Source organism: Fukomys damarensis, unplaced genomic scaffold, assembly GCF_012274545.1.
Source record: "Fukomys damarensis isolate Sample0158 unplaced genomic scaffold, DMR_v1.0_HiC HiC_scaffold_28, whole genome shotgun sequence".
NCBI lineage: Eukaryota > Metazoa > Chordata > Mammalia > Rodentia > Bathyergidae > Fukomys > Fukomys damarensis.
The window spans coordinates 29,541,907-29,555,413 of record NW_022900940.1 but is presented as its reverse complement, the minus strand read 5'-3'; the positions used below and the strand labels follow the sequence as shown (position 1 = coordinate 29,555,413).

Here is a 13,507-nt window from a genome sequence, read left to right as displayed (position 1 = left end):
GGCCGGGAGGCGGGGCGGCCCGCGACCTTCTCCGCAGGGGTTCTGACCCGCGACCCGGAGGAGTGCGGGGAAAGGATTCGGGAGAGGAGCGCAAAGGCAGAAACTTTAAAGTGATTTCCTCCCTAATGGGAAACGCCAAGTCTAGAACGGCCGCGGTGGGGGAGCAAAATTGGAACCCAGAGCTTGCGGTAAGAGACTTAAGACTGCAGTGTCCTGCCTCTGAAAAGTTTATTCTTGAAGTGTGGACCTGAGCGTTTGCTGTTCAGGGCCCTCATTCCCCGGCGGATCTCAGTGGTCGCTGTTGGGATTGTCACAGGTGGCAACCTTCTGACGCCTTAATGCTTCTTGTGTTTGTTTCCCGACTCAGGATTCAAAAGGAGCTGGCAGACATCACTCTAGACCCTCCACCTAACTGCAGGTGAGCTGCCGTTGAGATTTTTTTCTTTTTATAATCGTTCTAACCTCTGCCTTCGGGTTTTCTTTGCATTATCACAGATTTTTTCCTTTCTTCTTTGGTTGTTGCTTGTTTTGGTGCGCGTATGAAATAACAGCTGAAACTTTTTAAATTTATGTAGAGTGTTTTGATGAGCTTTTGAAGAGCTTAGTACTCTGTCCAGGAGGAGTAATGGATTTATTTAAAGGTGTACCTTGCCTAATGGGTCTTAGATATGTTCTGTAAGGATGATGTAAAACCTTTTAGGTGCTCAGGTACATTGGGATTTAGATAACTGATTTGCCATACTAATGTCTCAGATAATGTTAAGCTAATAGATAGTGGGATTATACCCTGGATCCTCAGAGTTATTCCAGTGTATATAGTTTTGTATTCGACTTTTGGCAGGGCAATTCGAGAAATAATTTGTGACTTTGATAGGATTTTATTTTTAATTATAGATTTAAATTTGAAAGGTACTGTTTTTCCTTGGTATCTCTTCATTCAGACTGTATATAAGGGTGTGTATTTCAGTTTCAAAATAAACATTTTGCTACTGTCCAGTCAGGGTAGAAGGAAGACTTGATGACTTTGCTAAATGAACAGTGAAGTGGAGGACTTAAAACGACGTGTTATAATAAACGATTTATTTGAAGGAGGTCATTGTTTAGTTCTATAACTCTCATAGTTTAAAAATTAATTATAGCAATTAATTTCTCAGGTTGGCATTGGAGTGGGATGTGTGATTGCATTAGTGTTCTAAACTTTCAGTCAGGAATAGAAGTTATTGACAAGAGAATATTCAGTGGCCATATGCAGAACTTAAGACAGCTATGTAGCAATATTCAGGTTAAAAGCTAAATGAAATAATCCTAAACTGATCAGTTATATAAGTGCAAATTTTAGTATTGTGTTCTGGATATATTTGTTCTTGATGTTGATCGGGTGTGTGAGATGCTTGTTGGTGAAATTTTGTTCTGTTTTGTGAGGAAAGTCATTTTGAGTTTGAAAAGTTTTAAAACTATGCATTAGTTTGTAATGGAACTTCTTAGTCATTCTTGAGGATTTCTTTTTTGGCTAGCAATCTGCAAAAAGTTGAGAGCGTGAAGTAGTAACAGCTGTTCAAATGGAAGTCACAGCGTCCTCAGTTTGTGTGACTTCATGGACACGTGTTGTATATTGAGTAGATCTGTGCTGTGTTGTTGTTGCTCTTGTTTGGTATTATGTGCCTCTGTGTTTGTTTTTCTTGTCACCAGACAGCTCTCAGGGATCAAATTAGAAAGTTAAACCATGGTTTTAAAACTAGTATCATTTATTAAAATATATGGTGGCTTTGTGAATAAGTGCTGTCAAATTTAAAATTATAAACACTGAAGATTATCTGGGGATTAATCTTTTTATTTGATTAATCATTTTTTTAAATGGGATAAGTACACTCCAATTTGACGTTTCAAATGAGTTTCGTGTGTGAGAGATTTCCGTTTTTGAGTCATGTAGAACTTTCTTTGAAGCCTCCTCCTAACACCTCTTTAAGATGAATCAGTGGAGTATCATGTGATCAGGAGAAGCTCAGAACTGAGAGCCTAGTGCTCTCTTCAGCAGCACATATACTAAAATTGGAATGATACAGACAGGATTAGCATGGCCCCTGTGCAAGGATGACGTGCAAATTTGTGAAGCGTTCCATATTTTTAGGCCAAAGCTAAAAAAAACAAAAACAAAACTGAGTGGCTGTTTGGCAGTGGGGAACAAATTTCAGTATATTTAAAACCTTTTAAGAAAAACGATTTCAGAAAAAATACCAGGCATTTTTATTTTGCAAGAGTGTGCATATTACTGGTCTTTACATGTAAAGATTGTTTTAAAACATACACAATTTGGACCTTTTAAATAATGTGAATTAAAATTTGTTTTTAGTTATATAGTAATCCTAAAGTTCAGCTCTTATATGTTTGACTTTATGGTAGCTTATAGGATTTAATTATTTAATATAATGTACTTTTTATTGGAGATGGAAATGGATAATTTAGTTTGAGAGTCTTTTTGAAATTCGTTCTAATTAAAATGTGAGCTAAATAATAGAATAAAGGCATGCACTTTTAAAAGTAATTTCTCTAAAGTTACCTTGAACACAAGAGCTTAACAGTTTGGATAATGTTGAAATTATAATTTCACCAACTATAAATTATATTTTGGATATGTTAAGTAATTGGTTTTCAATTAATGTATCTCAGCCGTGTTTTTACCTTTTCCGGAATTTCCTTGCTTCAATCAATATTTAATGTGTAGTTTTAAATTTAAACGCATTACTTTCCTAAAACAGCACTTGGCATGCAATAACCTCCCAATAAACCATAGATTATTGCATGTCAATAGGAAACTTGCTTCTTGTGAAAGAAGGTGCACTGCCTATATTCACTGTTACCACTTGACAAAAATATTTGAAGTCACTGAACGTCAAAAGCTTTAGTGAAATGAAGTTGCTAAAGTGTATTGTCTGAAAACAAAGTTGAATCTTTAATGTTTTTGTTTGTTTGTTTGTTTGTCTTTCGGAGTTTTTTGTACTGGGAATCGAGCTCGGATCCTTGTGCTTGCAAGGCTGGTGGCGGAACCACTGAGCTAGATCCCTGGCCCTTTAATGTTGTATACTGAGTAGATTTTTAGAACAAAATGCAATGCACATTATATTCAGTGACTAAGTCAAAAGTATTTTTCTTGAATACCTTAAAGTTGCTTTGTATTGCTATGTAACTAAAATGCTTATTTGTATTATCTCAGCCATTTGGTTATATGTATGTGTACATATGTATATATATATATACACACACACACACGTGTATATATATGTATATATATATGTGTGTATATATGTATATATGTATATATATGTATATATATATATATATATATATATATGAAGAAACCATTTTTCTGTATTATTTGGCTCTATTCTTTTCAAAAGTAAATACTACCTAAACTATTTTAATGATTCCCTAAAACTTTCCCTGTCTTGGATTGTAAAATTTCACCTTTTAGATAGGTGGTGAACTCTGGGCCACTAGAGGCAGTTTGCTGCTGTTATTTCATAGCCCGCAGCCTGAACTTTGCCAAATAGACTAGTTACAGCTGTTTAACCAGCCTGTAGACATGAGCCTGTCCATGGTGTATATCTGCTCATCCTAATTGGCATACATTGCCCACATCCTTTAACTTTAGATTTTATTAATGGACATATTTATAGTGTGAGTGAATGTCTTATGTAGTTATTTGAAATCTAAAATTCAGGTTTGGGGTGGATGTTATTTGATGATAAAATGTCTTTGAGATGTCATTAAACATTTTAAGCACAAAGAGAGACTAACACATTTTCTTTTATATACTGTACCTCACTACTTTTTGACCATTTTGTCTGTTTCTTGAATAAACCTAAGGCAATCCTTTTTATTTTTCTGGGATAACTGCAATATGTAATCAAATAAAATTTGTTTAAGGCCTCACAGCTAAATCATACTATTCAAAAGATAAAGGTAAAAGAAAAGGTCATTTAAAAAAATTTAGTGCATTTATCTAAAAAGTTCAGTTTTCTCAGCCTTTTTTTCCTCATTTATTAGCAAAAGGGCTTAATCCTTGGCTTGCCCTACCTTACGGTGTTATACAGTTAACTGAGATTAAAGTTTTCTGTATGTACTACTTGGTTATATTTTTAGACTTGCTTGTTTACCTTCTTTTTCTTTTCTTTTTGGAACTGGGGATCAAACTTGTGACGTTGAGCTTGCAAGGCAGGCGGTGGCACCACTGAACTAAAACCCCTGGCCTTCATTTACCTTCTTTTTGATAGCTCACCTTTTAAATTACATTGTAAAGCTATCACACAATAAGGATGCTTTTAGTTTTGTGTTTTGCTTTGTGTTGGGTCTTGCTATGTAGTCTAGGCTGGCCTTGAACTTAGTATGTATTCCAGGCTGGCCTCATACTTGGCAGCAATCCTGCCTCAGCCTGCTGGTTGCTGGGATTATAAGCATGTGCCAACATGCCTGGCTTAAGAATATATGTTTTTAAAAAATTCAAATGCAAAAATTTGTGGAATTAAAAACTGAAATTCCTCATTACATCTTATGTTTTATTCCTTGTGCAGAGATGCTCTAAGTTATACTTTTACGTGTATCCTTCCAGATAGCTTCTTTGAATTTACTTAGTTGTATTCCTCAGTAAGGGGGGAGGGTACCCTGAAATACTGGTAATGGCAGTGAGATGTTGATTTAGAAGTCCCAGGCTGTCATCCTTGGTTTAGAGTGAAAAGAGATCAGCCTTTGCAACAGTGTAGTCTTAAATACACTGTCCAAATTCAACATGTTTTAAATGGTTGTTAGGTCAATAGAAGCCATCTTTTACCAAAAAATGCGCTGAAAAATGTACATCTTTTTACTGTCTTTCATTTATCTGTTACTAAATACATTAAGAATACAAATGTGATGAACATCTGAATCATGGTTAGTTTTACAGTTTTCATCTGGAGTGTTAGCATGCAGAGTAAGTACATGTGAAAAGGCAGTTTTGAAAAATAGAGTCAGGATACTAGAATGGCAGTGCAGTGAAAATAATACTCAAATGGGGGTCAAGCTCCTGGAAATTAGATCATCGCCTATGGCCTGAGTAGGTTGGAAGGAAAGAACTATCCAGAGTGAATTGTTTTCTAAATGAGTAGGAACTCTTGTGGCTATTTTGTTTAGCAAAAAGACTGCCTGTATCTGGATTGTAAAACTACACCCCTACTGTTTTTCAAAAAGTTCAGCAGAATTACTATATGACCCAACAATTCTCCTAGCCATTAATACAAAATAATTGAAAACAGTTAAACAGATACTTGTGCATCACTGTTCACAGCAGCATTATTTGTAATGTCCAGAAAGTGGAAACAGTACTACTTCTATCAGCAAATGAGTGGATACAGAAAATGTGGCATTTAGACACAGTGAAATACTCGGCTGTGAAAAGCAGTGGAGTTCTGATACGTGGCAGTAACGTGGGTAGACTTTGGAAATGTTACAGAAGTGAAATAATTAGACAAAAAAGGTCATATATTATATGATTCCTTTTAAATGCAGTATGTAGACTGGTCAGATTCATAGGGACAGAAAGTAGATTAGAGGTTTTCAGGGACTGTGGAAAGGGAAAAAATGGGAAGTTATTTATTAAATGGGTATACTTCCTGTAAGGAGTGGTGAAATTTTTGGAAATACATGGTGATAGTTGTACAACATTGTGAATATAATTGATGCTGTTGAATTGTACACTTAAGGTGATTAATCTTATATGCAAATATATATATCACCACAATAAAGACCTGTATCACTACTAATATCAGTATTTTGGGAAAAATATTTATAGCCTAGAAGGCATCATTTACAGTTTCTAGGGATTCATATAAAGGATGCTGATAATAAATTCCTCTCACAAGCAAGAGTGCCTGTTAAACATGGAAAGGCACTGCTTTCAAGGAGTTTGTAAATGAGTAAAGGTGTAAATGCATACAGGTTTTGACTAATACTTGGAATATGAATATTGCCTTAAAAAGTGATACATAAAGGTTCAGACATGAGAGATTACCTTGAGTATGAAGGGTTGTAGCTGCAGCACTTAGTAACTTGGAAACAGTCAGAGGAAGTGAGAAGTGGGGTGGAAAAGAGTAAAAGATGGAAGATGTAGAAGGAAGGCAGAGAGGGCACTATTGTACAGTAATCGATAAATCTTTGGCTGTTGAGTAAGAAACAAGTAGGAAGATAGAGTTGTAAGAGATAAAACTGGTGTGCCTTGGTGTCAAGCTGAGGCTTTGAATTTCATTTTGTAGATACTGGAGAATCATTGAAACTCCTGAGCAGGTGCTGTTAATTTGCTCAGAGCTGAGCCTTTGGATAGAGACCAAGCAAGGATTGAGTAGAGCTCTGTAGGAAGCAGAAACTTGGGTATGAATGACGGCTGTCACAATAGAGTGCAGAGGGAGATGGGAGTACAATCAAGGAAACAGTTACTGATTTAGATACAGAGAACTTGGTAAAGTAATCAGAAGTTCTTTTGGGTATTGGGGAAGAAGATTGGTACCATTAATAGAAGTAGATAAGGTAGGAAAATGAACTGGCCACGGGGAGGTAGAGAGCTCTTTTTACTGAGGTTAAAAACAGTTTATTTGCTGTGTTGATCATGTATAATGTTTAGCATGTTGCTGCCACTTAGGGCCTCAGTAAACATTTGCAATTTGATTATGTTTTGAATTTATTATTAATCAGTCATTGAACTCCTTTTAGATAAGACTAGACAAATTAAGATTATGCATCCCTTTAAAAGGTAAGAGTGACGATTTGTCTTTGATTCTGAACCTGCATTTTTTTTCCCCAACTTTTTAGTTTGAAAAATTTCAAAGCTGCTGAAGAATTTGAAGGAAAATACACCCACCCTTCATCCTGATTCACCTGTTAAAATTTCACCATGTTTGTATTATTTATGTATTATTTTGTGGAACAATGTGAGAGTAAGTGCAGGGATCTTGATGCGTATTTATTTTGGTTTGTATGCATTGATTCTCAGGTGAGCTGGCAGTGCTGCTGAGACTAGAGCTGGTCTTGTGAGCTCACATTCGATTTTAGTGTTTTCGAGTTGGTAAAGTTCATGGGATTGCCAAGGGAAGAGGCTAAGGGTGTTCTGAGGAGTGTACACAAGTGAAAGATGGGTAAATAAAGAGGACCTGGAGAAAGAAGCTTTAAAGGAGTAGGAAGGGTGGGGGACAAGGTTCCAAAACCCTTACGGGAGTCAAGGAAATTTTGTAAGGGCTTTAAAATATAACAGCTTATGAGCCTACTTTGTACACTGAGGGGAAGAGGCCAACGAAAAGAATGAAAATGCAAGAGGGGTATGTGATATTTGTATGCACAAATGTAGAGAAGGTTAGTAGAATATGGAACCGAGGCCATAAGTGCACAGCATATATTTAGAAAGGCTAGGCCGGGGATTTAGCTCAGTGGTGCCGTTGCCTGCCTCACAAGCCTAAGGTCCCAAGTTTGATCCCTGGTAACCAAAAAATAAGGGGGGGGGTAGCTTGGGATTTTGATGGAGTGTCAGTTTTCTAGAAGATCAGAAGCACTTCTGTGGTCCAGTTGCACTGCAGCTGAGTTACAGAATTGAAGCGGCATCTCTCTCTAGTTTGCTGCTTCCCTGTAGACTTATGGATTATTGTATCTTTGTATCTCTACAGCACCCAAGAAGGAGTAGCTAAGTAGTACATATTTGTAAAGTTAAAACACAGAAATCTAATTTAGGTCTAATGGTTTAATAGAACATTTTCATTACCCTCTTCAGAAAATAATAGGACTGGGGAAATAATTGTCACAGTTTGTAACTGTCTGTTGCTGGCATTCTTTCTTAGTTGACCCGAGCAGTTTAGGCAGTTTGGAGGGGCTAGACAACTGTGATACAAAAGATTTAATCTGTGTTGCAGTCTGCACTGAGAACATACATTAAAATATAGTACCTTTGATGTGCATGTTTTGTTTTATAAAGCTACCATTTGTGAAAAAGTGAGCATAGGTCTAGGGGTACTAAATATATTGGGTTTCCAGAGATGTTGCTCCAGATCCTAAGCTATCCCAGATAGTTATGATAGAGATGCTTGCACCCGCTTGAGGCATCTGACACATTCCCTGTCACCAGTGCGGTGAAACAAGGTTTCATAATAAGCCCATTCTTACTCAGCCTCTCTTACGCAGCCATGCTCTAAGATGAAACAAAAGACCTAGTAACCGGTGTCAGAATATGCTTTAATTCACTGGGAAGCCTACTCCCAGGCTAAAAGCTCATCAAAGCCCCTGCTTGAGAACCAGAATCCAGGAACTGCTATGTGCTCTTTCTGGAAGCATCTGCACATTGATAAAAATACTGTGGTTTAAATTGTTTTAGTAAAAGACATACTGTCATTTACCCCTGAAAATACTACCCTTCACTTTGAACCCACTTGATCCCCATCATTCTTGTCACTTTCTGAAGCAATTACAGAAGTCCTGCTGTGTGAGTGTCTTTAAGTGTGCTATTGCATCTGCCTGGGTGTCTTCCGCTGGTTTAAAACATTTTCCTTTAATGGTCATTTAGACTGTGTGGAAGAGCCAGATGTTGTACTTTGCCAAATCTGGTGTATAAGGTGGATGCAGACACACCATTAATGTTTTTACAAGCTTGCCTTTGCCACTGGGTGACATTTGGCAGCACATTCACCATATTTTTTGTTGTTGCTTTTTTTTTGGTACCTGGGATTGAACTCAGGACCTTGTGCTTGCAAGGTAGGTGGCAGCACCACTGAGCTAAATCCCCAGCTGCCTTTTTTTTTTTTTTTTTTTTTTTTTTTTTTTTTTTTTGATACAGTACAGACATTTATTATTGGGATCTTGTACCTTTACATGACAGGTCTTGGTTCTCATTTTTTCTCCTTATCCCTGCCCTCCCTTCGCCCCCTCCTCCCCTCCCCATTTACAAACACTTTATTTCCATTTTTACATTTTCTCATATTTTTTTCTTTTCCCTTATTACCTTTCCCCTACCCTTCCCACTTTCTCTACACCTTTAGCCCTTTTCCTATTTCACACTGTCAATATCTCATTAGGATCTTATGTACTATTAATAGTTTTTCACACCAGAGAAACTATTAGGTATTTACACATGTGTGACTTATTTATCTCACTTAGGAGTATATCCTCAATATGTATCCATTTTCCTATGAATGAATCTAGTTTCTCATTCTTTATGGCTGAGTAGTATTCCATTTTATAGAAAAATCACATCTTCTTTATTCAGTTTCCAACTGTTGGGCAAATGGGCTGTTTCCAAGTTTTAGCTGCTACAAAATGTGCCGCTATAAACATGGGTGCACATATGTCACTCTGGTACGATTCTTTTAATTCTTTTGGAAAGATACCCAGCAGAGGGATGGCTGGGTCACATGGAACCTCTAGTCCCAGCTCTTTGAGGTATCTCCATATTGACTTCCATAGTGGTTGCACCAGTGTGCACTCCCACCAACAATGGAGGAGGGTTCCTTTCTCCCTGCAACCCTGCCAACATTTGTTATTGGTTGATTTCTTGATAGCAGCCATTCTTTGTGGGGTGAGGTGGAATCTCATTGTTGTTTTCATCTGCATCTCTCGAATGACCAGTGATGAGGAGCATTTTTTCATATATTTACTTACTGCTTTTACTTATTTGTCTGAGAAATGTCTGTTAATTTCAGATGCCCATTTTTGAATCGGGTCTTTATATTTGGGGGGGATGATTGTTTTAAGTTCTTTATATATTCTAGATAAGAGCCCTTTGTCTGAGGAGCGCCCATCTACCATATTTTTTAATCACAGCTGATAAAGACACTCACAGACAAATTGTAGAACTGCTTCAGAAAGTGGCAACACTAATGGATCAAGTGTGTTCAAAGTGAGGGAGAGGTTTGTTTTGTTTTTTTTTTTGAGACAAGGTTTCACTATGTAGTTGAGACTGACCTAGAACTCACTGTGTAGCCCAGGCTGGTCTCGAACTCACAGCAGTTCTCCTGTCTCAGCCTCCTGAGTTCTGGGATTACAGACCTGTGCCACCACACCCAGCTGAGGGAGAGTATTTTGATTCATGGCAGTGTTTTTTGTTGTTGTTGCTGTTGTTTGTTTTTTGCTTTTTTCGGTACCAAGAATCCAACTTGGGACCCGTGCACTTTTGAGGCAGATGTTAGCACCACTGAGCTAAATCCCTGACCCAGTAGTGTATTTTTTACTGTAATAAATTTTAAGATTTAAACATTCACCATGCATTTTGATAACCCCTTGTATGCAAATGATTATGGATTGCTTTTTAGAGTCCATGTCATACTGTACAGATGATGAATCTTTGGGTGGCCATGGTGATGCTCTGCCCCATTAGGAAAGTCCTGTAGTGCCAGAGATTTTCAAATGAAGAACATCATTTAAAACTGATACTAGGAGGGCCGGGTATTTAGCTCAGCAGTTCGGTGGTCTGCCTTGGAAGAGCAAGGACCCAAGTTCAATCCCCAGTACCAAAAAAAAAAAAAATGATACTAGGATTTGCTGCCTATGGCAATGTACTGTTTCCTAATACTTTAACAGAGTTGTTAAAAAATGTTCTGTCTGCTTTTCAAAGAACATGTTGACCTGAATGTGACAGATCATGTGAAATGCCAGGCCAGAGTAAAGGAACTGGTAGTATCTAGCTTCACAAGCAAATTTACTATGTTTTCTTTGATAGTACTTACACTAAAATTGGGATAATACAGAAAAGATTAGCATGGTCCCTGCACAAGAATGACATGCAAATTCATGGGGTGTTCCATATTTTTATGGGAAAAAAGAGTCAAGATAGGTACAGGTACAAATTCCCTATGACGAATGTGATCATTATGTATATCTTAGTACCATTGAACTTAATTTTTAAAAAAATCAGATTTGCCACAAGTGTCACATCTGACTTACCTTGATGTACTTATTATTTCAGTACTACATTTTAAATAGTAGTAGTCAATGGAGAGATCTCTGTAGAGTCTACTAATATGGAAGTAATCATTATGTGTACTATTAGGATCTTGAACATTTGTATCTTTTAATTGATAGATGGAAAATTGATATGGAATGGACTATCAGTAAATTCTATAGAAAAAGACATTGAAGTACATTTTCCAACAGCATTAGAGTGGCTTGGTAAATTTTATCTGTGAGATGGCTCAAAAAGTGAGAAATAGGGCTGAGGATTGGCTCAGTGGTTCTGCTGCCTGCCTCAAAAGTGCAAGGTCCCAAGTTTGATCCCCTGTACCAAAAACAAACAAACAAAAAGTCAGAATTAGATTGGGAAGCAGTGCTGAGTGCTGTTCAAGACTGACAAATGGCATGAGTAAATCAGATACTGATTGTAAATGTGTGCCCTGTGCTCAGCATTGCTCTGTAGGTTGCAGCTTTAAAGCTTTCCTCTGGCTTGTGAAGCTTGGATTTTGGTAAGCACAAATTGTAATAACTAGTAGGAAGGAAATTGAATGTAGTGATAGCAGTTGGGGAGTGGATGGGGGTTACCTAGAGGAGACTTAAGATATTTAGGGAAAGACCTGAAAAATGAGAAGAAAGGAAATAATCTTGGGAAAACTTTGGGAAAAACATCCCAGAGAGAAACAAACAGGGAGGCTCTGAGGTGGGGGAGGTGGGTGATACAGATGATGTAAACCACGGTAAAGAGTTGAGATTTCCTTCTAAGAACAGTAAGAAGGCATTCCAGGTCTTGAAGCTAAGAAATAACGTCATCTGAGCAGTGCTTTAGAGGTTTCTCCTACCCTTTCTGCTTTATGGGAAAGAGCTTGGAAGATATGATTAGTGAGTGAGGGAAGACTAGAAAGGGTCAGTATTGCTCGTTTAGGGTTAAGGTAATGGTAAGTAGGATAAAGATAGTGGCAGTGGAGGTGGGGTTAGAACACCTGGACCTGTTGATGCATTGTACATGCGAGTTATGGGAGGAGGCAGAACGACTTCAGGTGGGTCTTCAGGAGATGATGGTGACGTTTTACTGATAGAAGCCCTGGATAAAGAAAGACCTGTGTGTGTGTGTGTGTGTGTGTGTGTGTGTGTGTGTTGGGAGGAAGGTGAAATGGAAATGAATCCTTTTAGAAGTGTTAGGTTTTAGATCAGTTCCCATGAAGGTGTGGAATAGGAGTTAGATGTGATAGTTGAAACTGAGGAATACCTGTTTGGTGCTTGAGATACACACACACACACACACACACACACACACACACTTGAGATACACACACACACACACACACACACACACGGTGGCCTTATCCTCTAGTGGCTTCTATGATATCTGTAGCTTACCTGTTTGGTGCTTGAGACACACACACACACACACACACACACACACACACACACACGGTGGCCTTATCCTCTAGTGGCTTCTGTGATATCTGTAGCTTACCTAGAAAGAAAAGGTGTAGTGAGAAGAGGATCTAGTATGGGAGAGTTTGACATCTGGCATTTAGAGGTTTATACTAGGAAGAAACAGAAGGAGAATCAAGAGTATGGGACCAGAAAGCAGTGAGTGGAGCCACATGCAGTGGCATAAACCTGTGATCTCAGTTACTTAAGAGTCTGAGACAGGAGGGTTGCAAGTTGGAGCCTAGCCCTTTAGTGAGAACCTGTCTCAAAAATTAAAAAGGGCTGGGGATATATCTCAGAGGTAGTATGTTTTCTTAGCATGTGCATGGTTCTAGTATCATTTCTTCATATGTCACCCATTTTAGAGGAGATGACCAAAAAGGGATGATTTGGGGGACAAAAAAGATGCTTGTATTACTCCTCACATTTAGAAGATTTTGTTATATTTATCCAGAAAGTGTTTGAGTTTACTCTTTGGGGCAGAATTTCTTACCACTGTGCACATAATTTTATTTGGGGGGGGCAAGAATTTGCCATTTTCAGTACTGATGTTTCTCAAAGGATATTTTTTCTAATTTTTCTTTCCTTTTCCCTTAACAAAAAGGTTAATTTCTACTTTATGAAACCAAAATCTGTGATCTTTTTTGGGGGGTACTGAGGATCGAACTTAGGTCTTTGAGCTTGCAAGGCATGTGGCAGCACCACTGAGCTAAATCCCTCTTTCATGACTAACAGTGTGGTATGAGTAGTACAAATAAATATTGTTAAGTATTGCTGGATTCATGTATTATTACATAGATGAATTCCTTTTGTAGGACTAAGCCTGGAAATACTGGGCGGTGTGCACAAATTGGAAAGTCAGCAAATTGCTGCCATCTTTAAACATGTTTTATTTGATATGCTTTGATTCACCTGGCTTTTTATATTCTGTTCAGAATTGAGAATGCATTAGAATGAGCGGGTTCCTGTTTGTATTCATGTTGTTCATCATATTACATTTTTTTAAAATCTCTTTTAAAATTGGCTGTTGGGCCAGGGATTTAGCTGAGAAGTGCTGCTGCCTGCCTTGCAAGTGCAAATTCCTGAGTTCCATCCCTAGTACCCCCCCCCCCGCAAAAAAAGA

At 37.9% G+C, this 13,507-nt stretch overlaps 2 protein-coding genes and 2 non-coding genes across 4 annotated transcripts in view; 3 read left to right on the top strand and 1 right to left on the bottom strand.

Moving 5' to 3' along the window:
• Positions 1–13,507, bottom strand: part of Nkiras1 (NFKB inhibitor interacting Ras like 1) — a 112,320-nt gene that overhangs the window by 13,885 nt on the left and 84,928 nt on the right. The window lies entirely within an intron of this gene.
• The window catches only part of Ube2e1 (ubiquitin conjugating enzyme E2 E1), a 74,015-nt gene that overhangs the window by 3,727 nt on the left and 56,781 nt on the right, over positions 1–13,507 (top strand). The window contains exon 2 of the mRNA XM_010640151.3: positions 368–418. Coding sequence (XP_010638453.1) covers positions 368–418 — 51 coding nt within the window. The remainder of the gene's footprint in view (positions 1–367; positions 419–13,507) is intronic.
• LOC117283653 lies at positions 2,020–2,126 on the top strand. Its single transcript, XR_004514683.1, has one exon. It is a non-coding gene; the product is annotated as a U6 spliceosomal RNA (small nuclear RNA).
• Positions 10,704–10,808, top strand: LOC117283656. The gene has a single exon (XR_004514686.1). It is a non-coding gene; the product is annotated as a U6 spliceosomal RNA (small nuclear RNA).